A 13,968-nucleotide genomic window follows, 5' to 3' on the forward strand; every position below is an offset into this window, starting at 1 on the left:
TCATGTAAAGATAAAGCAATGAAGGTCCTCCAGTTATTTTTATCTCAACAGTAATTATTTCTCATCACATTCTCTATTTAGGATTTTTTCTTATTCTTTAACCTGTTTTAATTTCTTATTCTCATTTCTGTGGATTTTATACTGTTTTGTGATTCACTATGGCCTTCAATGTCTTTGCCATGAACAGAAATTTTGAAATGACATTAAATTGGCATCCCCTCTGGTCCTCCTGCAGTGTAGCATGGCCAGTGAGAGGTCTCCAGTTTTATCCTACTGATACTGTCTGTGTTGAGCAGACCCTTAGCATCAGACTCCAGCTTCCTAGGGTTTCTGCTGGCATTAAGTTTGCTGGTGGACGGGACTGTGATCCTTAGCTGAGGAAAACACAAACTCCCTGCCCATTTTTCTCGGGCAGGAAGACTGCTATTTGGTGGATGTACTTATCAAATGACTAGGTCTTGCCTTTGGAAACTGTGGAAAAATAATTTGGAGTTAATTGTCCTGAAAATTTACTCATTGCATATTAATAGGTTAGGTATTCCCTAATTCATTCTTCCTGAAGCATATCTTCATTTTTCTGAGCCTCTTTTTGGCACAAACCTTCAAGTCTGAACCAATATGACAAATCTGAGGGCTGGAAAAAGGCCTAAAGATTGGATTTGTGAAGCCCCTCAGGCTGTGTGGGAGAGGGGCGCGCGTGCTCAGAAGACCTCTCCTGGCTCCCTGTCTCGGGTGGCCTTGCTCACGCTGAGGAGGCCTGAGCTTTGCGGAGACCCCCGAGGTCACACCCTGGCTGCCTGTGGAGCTGTCCTCTAGAGCTGTCCAGAGGACAGAGACACGGTGGCGAAGAGGCTGGCCTCTGCCGCTCCCATCCCAGGTCTCATTGTAGCATCTTCTATCTTGTCGTAGAAATGCAACCAAATGAGTTGCTGTTTTAGCCGGCTTCCTCACCCGCAGGCTTGGGTCATGTCGGCGCCTCTCGATGTCATCAGTGCTCGAAATGTTCACCATGCGACATCCTGCGTTCACTGTTGCCTTGCTCAGACAGTTTGGTGGTTCTGATTGGTTTGATTCTATTTCACTGACACCTATCATATCCCTTCAAGACGCAGCATAATTATAGAGCGTTGGAGATAAGCTAACATTACAGCAGTGAGTTTAGTGGCTTTGGGCCAGCCAACTCCCGGTGGCAGGTCTACCTGATGTTCTTGGAGGCACTGAGAACACCCCTGCACCCCTTTGTGAACCCGCGGTTCTTCCTGGCTCTCAGCTGTACCCTAGCAGGTGACTTGGGAGCATTTTCTCCAGCCTGTGCTTATAAACAGTGGGGCCTTTGAGCAGAACTTTGTTCTTGTCCTCATTGGCTCAGAGTGGCTGCTGCTTCTCCACTCTGAGCTCTGATTTCTCCCAGCTGGGCCTTGTCTCTGTTGAGGTGGGGAGGGACCCCTTGGATTTCTCCAGCTGAAGGATGCCTCCCCCCCATGCCCTGTGTGGAGGGACAGCGGCTGTCACTTTGAAACTGAGAAAGTACTGTTCGTCCCCTCGGGGAGCTGAGAGTCTACTTTGCAGGGTTTGGAATTGTGCTGAGGATGGCTCTCGAGATAACCTCACCACGCCTCTCGGCCTCAGATGGATTGTTAACCCCTTTAGTGGCTGGGGCTGTCCTGCTTTGTTCTTCCGGCGTTTGCTGCTTGCTGCCAGCTTTATGGATTTATGCATTTATCAGCACTACCCAGTTGCTTCGCATCCATTCCTCCACCCTCATGTCTCCGTTTAAGATTATCACGAGCTCTTCTTCCTGAATCACCAGTTGGCAGGTGATGGTTGTGATGCGGCCATCACGTGTATCATTCACCACCCTGGTGTCTTGTCCGTTCGTGGTTCCCGTGGGGCTTTGTTTTTCGTAGTCTTGCCGTGCAGTGCAAGCTGGCCTTGAATTCCTGATCCTCCTGCCTCTGTCCTTCTACACCAGGCCCAGCCTGAAGTGGTTTTAACATGGCAGTGTGTGGCATCGATGTCTGGCACACCTGGGAGGTGCTGGGCACCACCTGTTCAGGTCTGCTTTCCTGGACATGCAGGGGCCACAGCGACAGCGCCCCCTGCAGGGGGGTGCAGGCTCTGCCTCGCCTCGGCCAGTGCAGTACGTACGAGCTGAAGCGGCCTGTGGGCTTTGTGGCGGGAGCATGTAAGTGTGGGTTTTTTCCATGCCTCTTCTCCCCTGGCACTGCCCTGGCATCCACCCAGAGGGAGAGGCCACAGATGGAACAAGCTGTAACCACATGGAGGCTGTGTGCTGGAGGCTTGCTCCAAATGGAGGCCCTGTGCTGGAGGTTAGTCCCACATGGAGGCCGTGTACTAGAGGCTAGCCCAGGCCTGTAGTGGCTTATAGTGGGCTTTGTGGCGGTGGAACACGGTAGCCCTGTCTGCCTGATTCAGCCAGACCCTGTCTGTGCCCAGGAGAGGGCTGGGAACCCTCTGTGCTGTGTCCTCGGGCCGGTTCTAGATTTCCCCATCTGCTTTCTCTTCTATAGAAACCTTGATCTGTACCAGGTCAGCTGTGAGGCATGGGTGTGGCAAGGTATGTAAAGCACTAGCCCCGACACAGACCTGGGCAGCCAACAAACCCCACCTTCCCCAGCTGGATGTTAATTCCCCACTGGCCTGAGGTCACTTGCCCAGGGGTGCAGGAGCCTTCTTGTTCTGGGGCACTTGCTTTTGCACACAAAGGACATAAATGATCACATAGTTACTTCATCGGGCCTGGGCTGTGATGGGGCATTTGTCCTTCCCTGAGGACAGCGTGGCCCAGGACCCGGGCAGTGAGGACAGGCCAGCTCTCTGCCGCAACTCCCCCCTCCCCCTTTATTCTTTCCCTTCAAATCACGTGGCACTCTTTATGTTTTTAAGCAGTAGACATAGGGTCAAACACAAGGCGTCGAGAAGCAGATGCCGGGCTGGGAGGGGTGGGCAGCCTCTCTGGTGGCCACACAGACCCCGGATGTTTCTGCTTCCTCTTTTCTCACGCTGGGTTGCAAAGCAGCATAAAAACACAGGCAGTCCAGAGCTGTACTTCTTCTTTTTATGATCCCACTCCATATTTCATTTATATTTAAAAGCGCATTGATGAATATGAATACAGATCTTTAGAGTTACTGTGAAGTCATATTTGTTTATGTGCGCAGTCCTGTTTCCAGCCGGTATCTTATCGTCTAAAAGGGAGCGCGGCTCATGATCTGCCCACTCTACTTGGACTTTCTTTTTTTATTATTATCCTCCAGCTTCTGTTCTCCAGGTATGTAGCTGTTTTAGTATGATGGAGAATGATGGATGATTGCGGGAAAGTTTCTCTGGAAGCACTTCAGATATTGTGCAATGCACTTGGGGTCAGCCGTGCTTGAGTGACGCATGATTCATCCCGGGCCGGCCACTCGCAGAGATAAAGCTGCTGCTTTATCAAAAATGCCAGCCACTGTGATTTAGAATTTATAAACCTCCGTTTTCAAGTAATTGTTCTGATGACTTTCTGCTTTGGCAATAAAATGATAAAGGTAATTGCACACCAGTGTGAGGTAGCACCAAAATACAATAAAATTACCCTGAATTAGCTTGACTTGTCGATGAGAGGTATTTATGAAATGTGTTGTTGCAATAAGCCCCAGCGATATTATGGCTGGAAGGTGAGTTATTGCCTTAATGTAATACTCTTTGAAATTTAAAAAAGAGACTGTTTCTATGGAAGGTGATTGTGCTTTTGAAATTAAGTTGAAGTGATTCTTATAATTGGCAACAATAATGCGTTTTGAAGGTAATATCTTTTATTGTGTTATGCCTAGTCGCATTACCTTTTATTTAGCAGCTTCTGCTTCAGCCTTTCCAACGCTCAGGTAGAAATTGACTCGGACTCTGTCGGAGGCGATGACTTGGGGGGCTATTCTCTCGGGAGCAGTGCCCCTTGGGTGGATGGTACAGGCTTTAAAAAATATATATATATACATATATATAATTTATAAAGCCATTTAGATAGGAGGCTAAATATTAAGAGTTAATTTTTAAAAGGGCTAAGGAAGGCTTTTGGAAAACTGTTTTGTTTCCTATCTTTCAGTGTGTGTGTGTGAGGGATTCTTTCCTCAGCTAGTCAGCTGTCAACAATGTCAGAGCTGGTTCTCCTTTTTAAACACGTGTGTTTCATAACTTTCCCTTTATATCCTTGAAATTCATGGATAACATCTACCTATACAGACTCTTTAATTAAAAGAACAACAACAAAAAAGCTTGTGGGAAGAGAAGAGCAGTGATTTATAACAGAGCCTATTGTAAGAGGAGGGCTTGGGCAGGGTCGAGCCCAGAGAGGTGCCACAGTGACCTGGTGTGGGTACTGACCGCTAGGCTGCCCAGGGAGGTGATCTGTCCGGGGGACACACATCATCTCACCTGACACATAACATAACTCAGCCACCGTGGTGGTCTGACAAGTTTTCTGCCAACTTTAAAGGAAATGAGGTCTATCTTTCTGCTGAGTTATGGCCCAGTTCCTGGAAAGCCTTGTGAGTCGTAAAAGTGGGGGGGAAAAACCTACAAATGATTCTGTGTATTTTAATGTGAAGTGGAGTCATGCTTTAGGATTTAATTAATTTTAGACTGGAATGTGTTGCAGGCATTTGGAAGTGAGGGTACAGGATAATAGGATAGAGGACTTCCCTATCCACATTCCAGAACATTCCTATTCCTGCCATTGACATGTTAATAGCTTCCACACTCTCTATGATGAACAGAAACCCCTCTGCGTTTCCAGAACACTCAGGCAGAGATGGGCTGAGGAGAGGAGCTCCATACCACCGGGATATACGCACAATGGAGCTTGCTTTCCCGGTGCCTCCTGATCTGTGTTGACCCCAGGAAGCCTGGGGTCAGCCTCAGCTCAAGCCAGGCCTTGTGTGTGCTAAGCAGACCTTCGACCCCGAGTTACCCCCCAGCACCATCTCTTTGGAAATGGTTAAGCGTAACTTTCTGTCTGTCTCTGATCACTCTACCATCTCAGCTTATGGAGGCTCTGCCACGAGTTTTCCGTGTGTTCTGCTTGTTCTGGCTCCTGGTGTCTTCCTCGCATGTGTACTTGGCTGTCTAACTCTACCAAGCATTGCATTCAAAAGCCCTTTGCTGCTTGTTTATTGTCGGTGAGCAGGACGGGAAGCCGGAGGTTGTCGAGCACGTGTGTGCTCCGGGTTGGATGCTGATGCTGAGCACCCTAACCCTGCTAGGCTTCGTGAGGCGTCAGAGGGCGGTGCCTGGCCTGTGGAATTCTCTGCTCATGGATGTGAGCACCCCACTACCTCAGTGGGTATCACACGGGTGGATCGGTTCTCTCTGGAGACAGTGTTGATGGTCCCAACCAGGGACAATCAAAGTGAGATCGGGAGCAGAGGGGGGCGGGGCCAGGACTGTACCACTCTCAGGAGTCAGCGCCCAGCCCCTCCCTCCTCCTCCCTCACCCCCCTCCCTGCCGCCCTTCTCTCCATGGAACACCCCCCTCTCAGGCAGGGCTCACAGACACCATTTTTGACCTCTCCTCTTTCTTCTGTCTTTTCACCCCTCCATGGCAAAATAATTTTTCAGTTCTGCGGGTCTTTCTGAAGACGGGCGCCTCTCTCCTCCTCTAAAGCTGTGCGGGCCAGGTGTAACAGGCTCCCTGTGCGCCTCACAGCCCCGGTGACCTCTGACCTCTGAGCATCCTCCAGCCCTTGGCTGTCCTGTTCTGCACCGCTGACCCCATCAGACAGTCAAGTCTTCAGCCGGCCCGGCCACGTCCTCCTCATCGGTCTTCTGAACGCTTCTCCATCCGTGTTTCCACTCGGTGTTGGTAGACCTGCACATGCCTCGTTCTCTCTTCGTGACTCTGCATGCTCTGTCCCAACCATTTGAAAAACCTTCTTATCTGCGCCGTCTTCCACCCTGCTCCCTTCTTCCCATCAAGCCTCCTTGGACTGTCATTGGGGACTGCAGTGCAGCGCAGTGGGCCCTGAAGGCATCTCACCATGGGCTCGCCCCGGTCTCCTCCCCATGTTGTCAGTGGGAGGCCCGTCTTCCATCCTGGCTACATTTTTCTATCTCTACAACGAGGTTCTGATACTGCAGTGATTTATGGTTCGATGCTAGAGAGCCAGGTAGAACATCATGTGTGGAATAGGCAGAAAGATATCGGTGAGGCCACGGTGGGAGAATGGCTGCGGAGCATATTGGGAGGGGACTCCTGAGGACAAGGTCAGGATGTGTCTCTGAGGACGAGCGGGAAGATGGCCGCCTGTGAGCACACGGTCAGATGGGGCTGCGAATTATTGCACCGTGAGTTTGAGCCCTCGGGGAAGTGAACTGGGTTCCAGCTCTCCTAGGAGCCTCTGCCTGCTGCCATGTCTGCTCTAATCCTGAGCTCTTCGCTTCTCCCTCTGTGCCCCGGGGGATGCCCCCTTCATGTTTGATCCACATAATGTAGGCATTGGTTGTTAGTCTGTAGGTGGAATATCATGCCGTGTGGGAAAGGCTCAGCTTGGAAGTCCAGGGTCTTTTTGTGTGGATGACGGACAGATGTCCCCGTGGCTTGGTGGTAGCTACGGAGCGTAAGGCCCCGCCCCAGGAAGAAAGCACAACCTTTGGGTGTTATGGAGTCGGGTACATGGCTGGCCCAGGAATGAGCGTTCCGGTGGTTAGAAGGTCCCCTGTTCTGGGGCCAGGGGAGCAAAGTACTGTGAGTGAGTGGACCCAGATGCTGATTTATGACGCACGCCAGTGGAAGCAGGCGCGCAGAGCCTCTGGTGAGTGGACCAAAATGACAAATGGTTTCTGTGCAACTTTTTTATGGTTCCACTTCAATACTGTATTTCTTCCGAGCGCTCCTGTGTTTGCTCGTGTTTTGATTGTGTTAGTTACTTCTGTGATGGAGAAACCTTTCAGTCCTCCAAAATAAACGCGGATCTGCTTTCAATACATTTTATCTGTTAAATTTTAGCAGCGGGGAAACAAGCTTAAAGCTTTTCTTTATATTCTACCAGGTTTTTTAGGGTTTGAATGGAGATAAAACATTTACTAAGCTTCTAGGTTCTGGGTGGTGTATGAAGCCCTATGGCGGGGTGGGGGTACTTTCTAGTTCTGTGAAGTTTGCGCGTTTGAGGCCTCGTCTGCCTTCCTATTCTCCTACCCAGTTGGCCTTTTCTTGAGGGCAGACTCCCTAGTCTTTGTAGTCTGTGGTGGGGCTCAGAATCTCCTCTCGGCCTGCCTTTCCCTGGCTCATTCGTTTCAGAGGCTTCATGCATTCTACCAAGTATCTAAAGGGTACTTTAGCTCTGACCTCAGAATCCCAGTGAGTCACAAGGGCTTGAGAGCCTGTGTTACGCATCGATTCAGATCTGTGATCCCACAGTGATGGTCACCCCTGGTGGCATGCGCAGGCAGCAGGAATCAAAGCCACTGGCCGCCCCTGGTTAGAAGTCTGGGCCTGAGGTTTCTGTCTTCAGGGCTGGCCTGGGCCTGGCAAGCAGAGTATGGCTGTGGTTTAGCACTGCAGAAGTTGAGTTGTAGTCTGCCTTTCAGTGCCGTGAGTGTGAGCGCGTCGGTGATTTCTGTCGATGAGGATGTGAAGGAACAGAGGGCTGAGGTGATGCCACTGCCGAGAAATCTGTGTGCTCTACAAAACGAAATGATCCTGCCATTCCCACCTTAGGTTTATGTCCAACAGGACTGGCATACGCGTTGGTATAATAGCAGCTCCATTCACAGCAGCCAAAAGACAGAAACAGCCAAGTGTTCACTGATGGGTGAACGGATAATGTGGTCTGTCTACAAGCGGTGTACTCTGCAGCCTTGAAAAGGGAGCAGATACCCTTGACACAGTGCAGAGAAGCCTTGAAGACCATGGGCTCGGGAAAGAAACCAACACAGAAAATAAGCTTGAGCCTCCTTCTCTGCAATACCTCAAAGGGGCAGAGAACGCCGTAGGGTGTAAGAACCGGGGCCGCTGTTAGTGGATTCAGCATGGAGGTTTGAAGAAGCAGATGAATAGCAAAGTTTCTTTCTTCTCCACAGCCTGGAGTTTTCTGGTAATCCAAGTTATGTCTGAGAGTAGCACTTCAGACCTGCAGGGTTTCCATCTATGAGTCTGGTTTGAAGAATTCATTCTGCTCTAATCTAGATAAAATGTACCTGCTAAAATATGTAATAACTTGCTCACACTTTTACATTTGTTAGCTCTGAAATACATTGTAATGACAGACTATATCAGTGTGAGAGAAATAATGACATTACTCAATTATCTGGGCGAAGGTTGGCTATAGCTTATATATAATTTTGTAATAATCACGCATTCCAAGGAACAATGCGTGCGCGGCATTTTGTCTTTGTGTCATTTGTAGGTAAATTGGTTACAGGTTGGCCTTTGTTTTTATTGAAGTACAGTGTGTAAATGTGGAATTTATGTATATCTTCTTCATGTAAACAGCAAGTATCTTAAATCAAATAGCTTGAGAAAAATGAACTTTTCTATATTAAACATTAAATTTTCATTTAAACCACTAAACTTCCTGCTAGTTTAATCTAGTCCCTTTGCCTGTGAGCATTGCACTCTGGGTGTCTCTCCCTCCAGCCTCCCCCCCCCCAAGTTCACGCAGGAAGACTAACGGCTGGCGGCCATGTTAATGCTCTGGTATGTGATTGGCTCACAAGCACCAGGGAATGGGGTCAGAGCCTGGATGAGGGAATCCAGAGAGAAAAAGGCCCTTTCACATGAGAAGACAAGCAGCCTTCACCAGGCACTCAGACCTTTGGCACTTGGGTCTTGGGTCTGAAGCCTTCGAGCTCTAGTTTATAAGCAACTGTTGGGTGGTATTTGGTCTAGCCATTCAAAGGGACTCAAAGCACACCCCGCACAGACACCCTCCCAAACCCCCTCACTCTCCTGAAGCTGACCAACTGGGTGGGTTATCGCCTCTCGCCTGGTCCCACAGACTGGCCTGGCCTGAGGGAAGGTTTGTGTCGAATGACTCTTCTGTGTCCTCAGAGGAAAGAAGAGGTCAGGCAGCCGGTTCAAGGTCTGCGCTGCCATCCATAGCAGGTCCACCTGCAGGTGCCGCGTGGCCTGTCGCTCTTCCTCAGAGCTGCGTGGGGTGAGTAGGTGGCCTGTGGCAGAATCTGCTTCTGACACCAGGGCTGTGTTGGAGGGGTAGCATGGCCCTGGCGCCCTCCGGCAGCTCACGGCCGGCCAGGAGGCCAGAGCTTGGTGGCAGTCCCATCCGTTCTGTCCTAGGACGGTTGCTATATTAGTTCAAGTATTTTATTGTTCATTCCTTAAGAGGAACTTTAAGATACTTGTGGTGGTTTTTTCCTGAGCACACAGTCCCCTGTGTCCTCCACGCTGTAGCATGAGGATCTGTCCCCTTTCCCAGGCTGCAGGCTTCTCCACTGTGTGGATGCACCACCGTTGTGTGGGTGAGCAGCACTTGGGTGCGCTCCACCTCGGGTCTCCGGAGGGGAGCTCCGCTGGGTAGGTGCCGCAGGAGAAGCCCTCGGTGTCTGAACATGCGGCTGGGCACCTGCCGATGGCTGCTTGGAGCTCACAGTGGGGTGTTTCCCTTGGCCTCCTTGGGATGCTCAGAGAGCAAGGAGAGCCTTCTGACTGCTGGTCAGAATGTTCTTTGTTCAGGAGGTCCTGGGGGTCGCTCCCGTAGTTCATTTGTACCGACAGAGTGAGTGGCTTCTCTGTCGTTACAAAGGCGCGTTTATCTGGTGTGCTGGAAAGCCAGGCACCGGCCCCCGCTGGCCTTCAGGATTCCCCACCATGCCGCTTGCTCTTTGCTACCCTCACCTGTCTGGCTGCCTGCCCTCCATTTCCTGGCCTCCCTGCCTCCTGCTTCCCCATAACTCTCATCTTGCAGCTGCCATCCATGTGCATGGGCCCGGCCGGCTGCTCTCCCTTTGGCCAGGCGTACCGAGACCTCACCAGCGATGGCGCTCGCTGACAGTGGGGTGGCCCGTAATGACGGCTGGCTGCTTTTTCACTCTTGTCTCTTTGGCCTCTGGTGTCCTGGGACGAGAGTGGCCGGGGTCTTTGTGCCCCGGGTGACCGGGGCCTGCGCTGGGTTCACTTCTCTCCAGATCCTGACCCTCCTGCTGTTACTCAAGTGAACCCGCACAAGGCTTCCAGCCTGGACTGTCCAGCGCATGGATCTGGAGGATGGATTCTTTCCCTGGGTTTCCCACAGGCGTGCTGCCCATTTCCAAACGGGACGGGTGGTCTCCTCCTTCCCCGCCTGGACGGCGGGAGACGGCCCTGAAATGTGGTGGTGCACGCTGGTGGGTCAGCCCACGCCTTGCACCCCTGTTTGGGGGGGCATCTCCTTGGAGGGGAGCTCCCTCACCCATTGGGGAAGAGCATCTGGAGGCCGTGGTCTGGGAAAAGTATATGGCGGCCAGGGGCCACCTGTGGGCTTTGTGCTTGCACAGATGTGTGTTGCTGTGTGTCGGTGTCTGTGTCCTGGCTCCCAACCTGTTCATGTCATCAGAAAAAAATACAGTTTTTTCCTCTTAGATGAGATTTACTGTCCACCGTGGCCGGCTGGATGGGCTGTGTGGGCACAGGCAAGGGATGTTATTGAGCCAGGGATGTTATTGAGCCCGGGCTTGGGCTTTCCCAGCCGGTTCCCAGGGTTAAGCCATTCTCAGGAGTGGAAGCCCCTGTTTTCTCCAGTCTATATGCAGAGGGAAGTCCTGCTAGCCATTTTTGTGCTCTTTTTTGCATGGCCTGATGTGACCAGCACTGGGTGTGTGCCTCCCTCTGGCACATTTTATTCTTGTAATGAATGACTCATGTAAAGATAGTTTATAAAATTTAAAATACCAAAGACAATGGAAAAGTGCTGTGTTTGCCATATGCACCTCCCGGTTTGGCTGGTACTTATTCCTGTGCTTTGTGAGGATTGTGCCTCTGTGTGTAATGCCTATCAGCACTGAGAGGGATGGGGCTGGAGACAGTGCACATAGTGTGTCAGCACTGAGAGGGATGGGGCTGGAGACTGTGCACATAGTGTATCAGCACTGAGAGGGATGGGGCTGGAGACTGTGCACATAGTGTGTCAGCACTGAGAGGGGACGGGGCTGGAGACTGTGCACATAGAGTGTCAGCACTGAGAGGGATGGGGCTGGAGACTGTGCACATAGTGTGTCAGCACTGAGAGGGACAGGCTGGAGACTGTGCACATAGTGTGTCAGCACTGAGAGGGACGGGGCTGGAGACTGTGCACATAGTGTGTCAGCACTGAGAGGGATGGGGCTGGAGACTGTGCACATAGTGTGTCAGCACTGAGAGGGATGGGGCTGCAGGTTGTGCACATAGTGTGTCAGCACTGAGAGGGGATGGGGCTGGAGACTGTGCACATAGTGTGTCAGCACTGAGAGGGGACAGGCTGGAGACTGTGCACATAGTGTGTCAGCATGAGAGGGATGGGGCTGGAGACTGTGCACATAGTGTGTCAGCACTGAGAGGGATGGGGCTGGAGACTGTGCACATAGTGTGTCAGCACTGAGAGGGATGGGGCTGGAGACTGTGCACATAGTGTGTCAGCACTGAGAGGGATGGGGCTGGAGACTGTGCACATAGTGTGTCAGCATGAGAGGGATGGGGTGGAGACTGTGCACATAGTGTGTCAGCACTGAGAGGGATGGGGCTGGAGACTGTGCACATAGTGTGTCAGCACTGAGAGGGATGGGGCTGGAGACTGCACATAGTGTGTCAGCACTGAGAGGGACAGGCTGGAGACTGCACATAGTGTGTCAGCACTGAGAGGGACAGGCTGGGGGCTGTGCACATAGTGTGTCAGCACTGAGAGGGACGGGGCTGGAGACTGTGCACATAGTGTGTCAGCACTGAGAGGACAGGCTGGAGACTGTGCACATAGTGTGTCAGCATGAGAGGGATGGGGCTGGAGACTGTGCACATAGTGTGTCTGCACTGAGGTGCAGAACCACATTGATTCTTGCTGTCCTTCAGCAGCTGCTCCAGGCGCCCCATAGAGGCCTGTCGACTTCAATAACCCAAGGACCTGTGCTATGATGTCATTTCTCTGTAAGCCCTGGACTACTATAAATTACGTTTTAACTGTTGTAATTAAGACTTGAGACCGCGAAGCTGTCTGTGAAAGGGAAGGACCTGTCCTTTTCTCCAGAGAAGAAATTAATTGTTCGAGTATATGCTCTTTGAAGAATTTACTGTAAGATAAAAGACCGGTGTCTTATTCTTGCATTTATTAGTATTTAATCAAATGGAAAGTGCACTTTTGGTCTGGAAATCTTGGCTTCAGCTGCAGGCCTAGACTGAATTATTGTTCAAAGAGTAAAAGGCATAGAATTATATGTTCAAGTTATCAAGCCCATTGATAGTCTCTGGATATAATGTAACTAATTTAGAACATAAAACTTGCTGCTGTGTGGACTGGAGCCGGGTTAATCACTTGGCAGCGCGAGCATTTCCAAGGCAGGGTGGCCTAGGTGTCAGGTGGTGTCCCCTGCTTGTCAGAGAACACCAGCCGTCCAGGCCCGGCACGCTCACGGCCACCCGCGCACACGTGTGGAGCATCACGCTTTTCCCACTGGGAGCTGGACATAAATTCACACACGCTCCCCCTGACCCCCAGCCTAGCAGCCCCACACCCCAGAGCCTCTGCAGAGCCTGCTCCTGACTCGGGGAAGGAAGCATCATCCTGCTGGCTCATCTTCCAGGAAGCAGCCATGCCAGGCCCCCAGCACTTGGCATCAGGGGACAGCAGACCCTGCTTCCCTAGAGCTTGAGAACATTCCTGAAAATGCTAGTGATGGAATCTTCATTGAGGCCGTAGGTCAGAGACAGTGGTGGGTACGAAGCTTAGCCAGGCGGCTTGGGCGTTGTTGTTGGCAGGTAGAGAGGAGGATTCAGGGCCTTGTGCACAGGGCGTGGGAAGATGGGGTCGTGTGCCCAGAAGAAAGCGTGCTGGTGGCCGGGGGAACAGACTGCAGCCAGCGGGGGCTTGGGAGCAGGCCAGTGGCTGGAGGCCCAGCAGACTCAGGCCTGTGTGCTGAACTGAGGTGCCTGGACACCGTCCCAACAGGACCGTGTGCCGGGCACCACGTGCTGGGGACCACGCTGGCCTGAGCGGCCTTGCTGTGGGTGGGGGACCCTCCGGTGCCATTGCCGGCATGGCGGCAGCTCTCTCGCCGGTCTTGCCAGCCTGAGCTCCTCGGTGTTTGCAGGTCACACCTGGAGGACAGTACTGAGGCAGCCACGGCGGGGAGTGGAGAAGGGAGTCAGCCCTGGCACCCGTGTCAGGCTGCAGTAAGCTCTGCCGGCCTCCCCAAGAGCGACTCCGCTGTGATTCCCAGCCCCGCTGGGACTTCACTCCCTGGGCGTGGCGGAGATGGGTGGTGCAGGGTCTGTGGTGGTCCCTGGATCCCACCGTGACCGGCCGGCTGCACAGGCCCTGTGTGGGCGCAGGTGAGGGCTGTTTTTGAGCCTGGGCCTGGGCTTTCCCAGCCGGTTCCCGGAGTGGGTCACCCAGGCCGAAAGCCCATGTTTTCTGCACTCACCATTTGTATGCTCTTCTTTTCCCGTGGCCTGCTGTGGACAAGCACCAGAAGGCCCCTTCCTGGGCACAGGGGATTGACTTGCCACGGTGCCGTGTGTCCCCTGCTGCCTGCCCAGGGCAGGGTCGCCACTGTGGTGACATTACTGTCTCACTCTGCTCTGGCCACGCCCCACCCCTCACCGCAGGACTGGTGTCCGCTCTGTGGGACTGGTATTCACCCCTTGGGACTGGTGTTCACTGCAGGGCCATATTTCAGCGGCAGCTCCCGTCATAAGTGCTGTGGGAATTGCCACCCTGCGTCCAGTCCTGGCCGCCATCCTGTACCTGACAGCCTAGCACAAGCAGCGCCACAGTTGTTGGAACCTGAAGTGCT

The 13,968-nt window shown here is 52.2% G+C and overlaps 1 protein-coding gene across 5 annotated transcripts in view; it reads left to right on the top strand.

The window, feature by feature from the left end:
* Positions 1–13,968, top strand: part of Mgmt (O-6-methylguanine-DNA methyltransferase) — a 202,295-nt gene that overhangs the window by 22,849 nt on the left and 165,478 nt on the right. For 2 of the 5 annotated variants that reach the window (XM_042701469.1, XM_042701468.1), the window contains exon 1: positions 3,055–3,292. The exons of the other annotated variants lie outside the window; for them this stretch is intronic. Coding sequence is in view for 1 of the 2 variants with exons in the window: in XM_042701468.1 (XP_042557402.1) it covers positions 3,229–3,292 (64 nt within the window). In the remaining variant the exon portion in view is untranslated. Of the gene's footprint in view, positions 1–3,054; positions 3,293–13,968 lie in introns of those variants that run through there. 5 annotated transcript variants of the gene reach the window in all.

This window comes from Dipodomys spectabilis, unplaced genomic scaffold (genome assembly GCF_019054845.1).
Source record: "Dipodomys spectabilis isolate Male_0828 unplaced genomic scaffold, ASM1905484v1 ptg000289l, whole genome shotgun sequence".
NCBI classification, from domain to species: Eukaryota; Metazoa; Chordata; class Mammalia; order Rodentia; family Heteromyidae; genus Dipodomys; species Dipodomys spectabilis.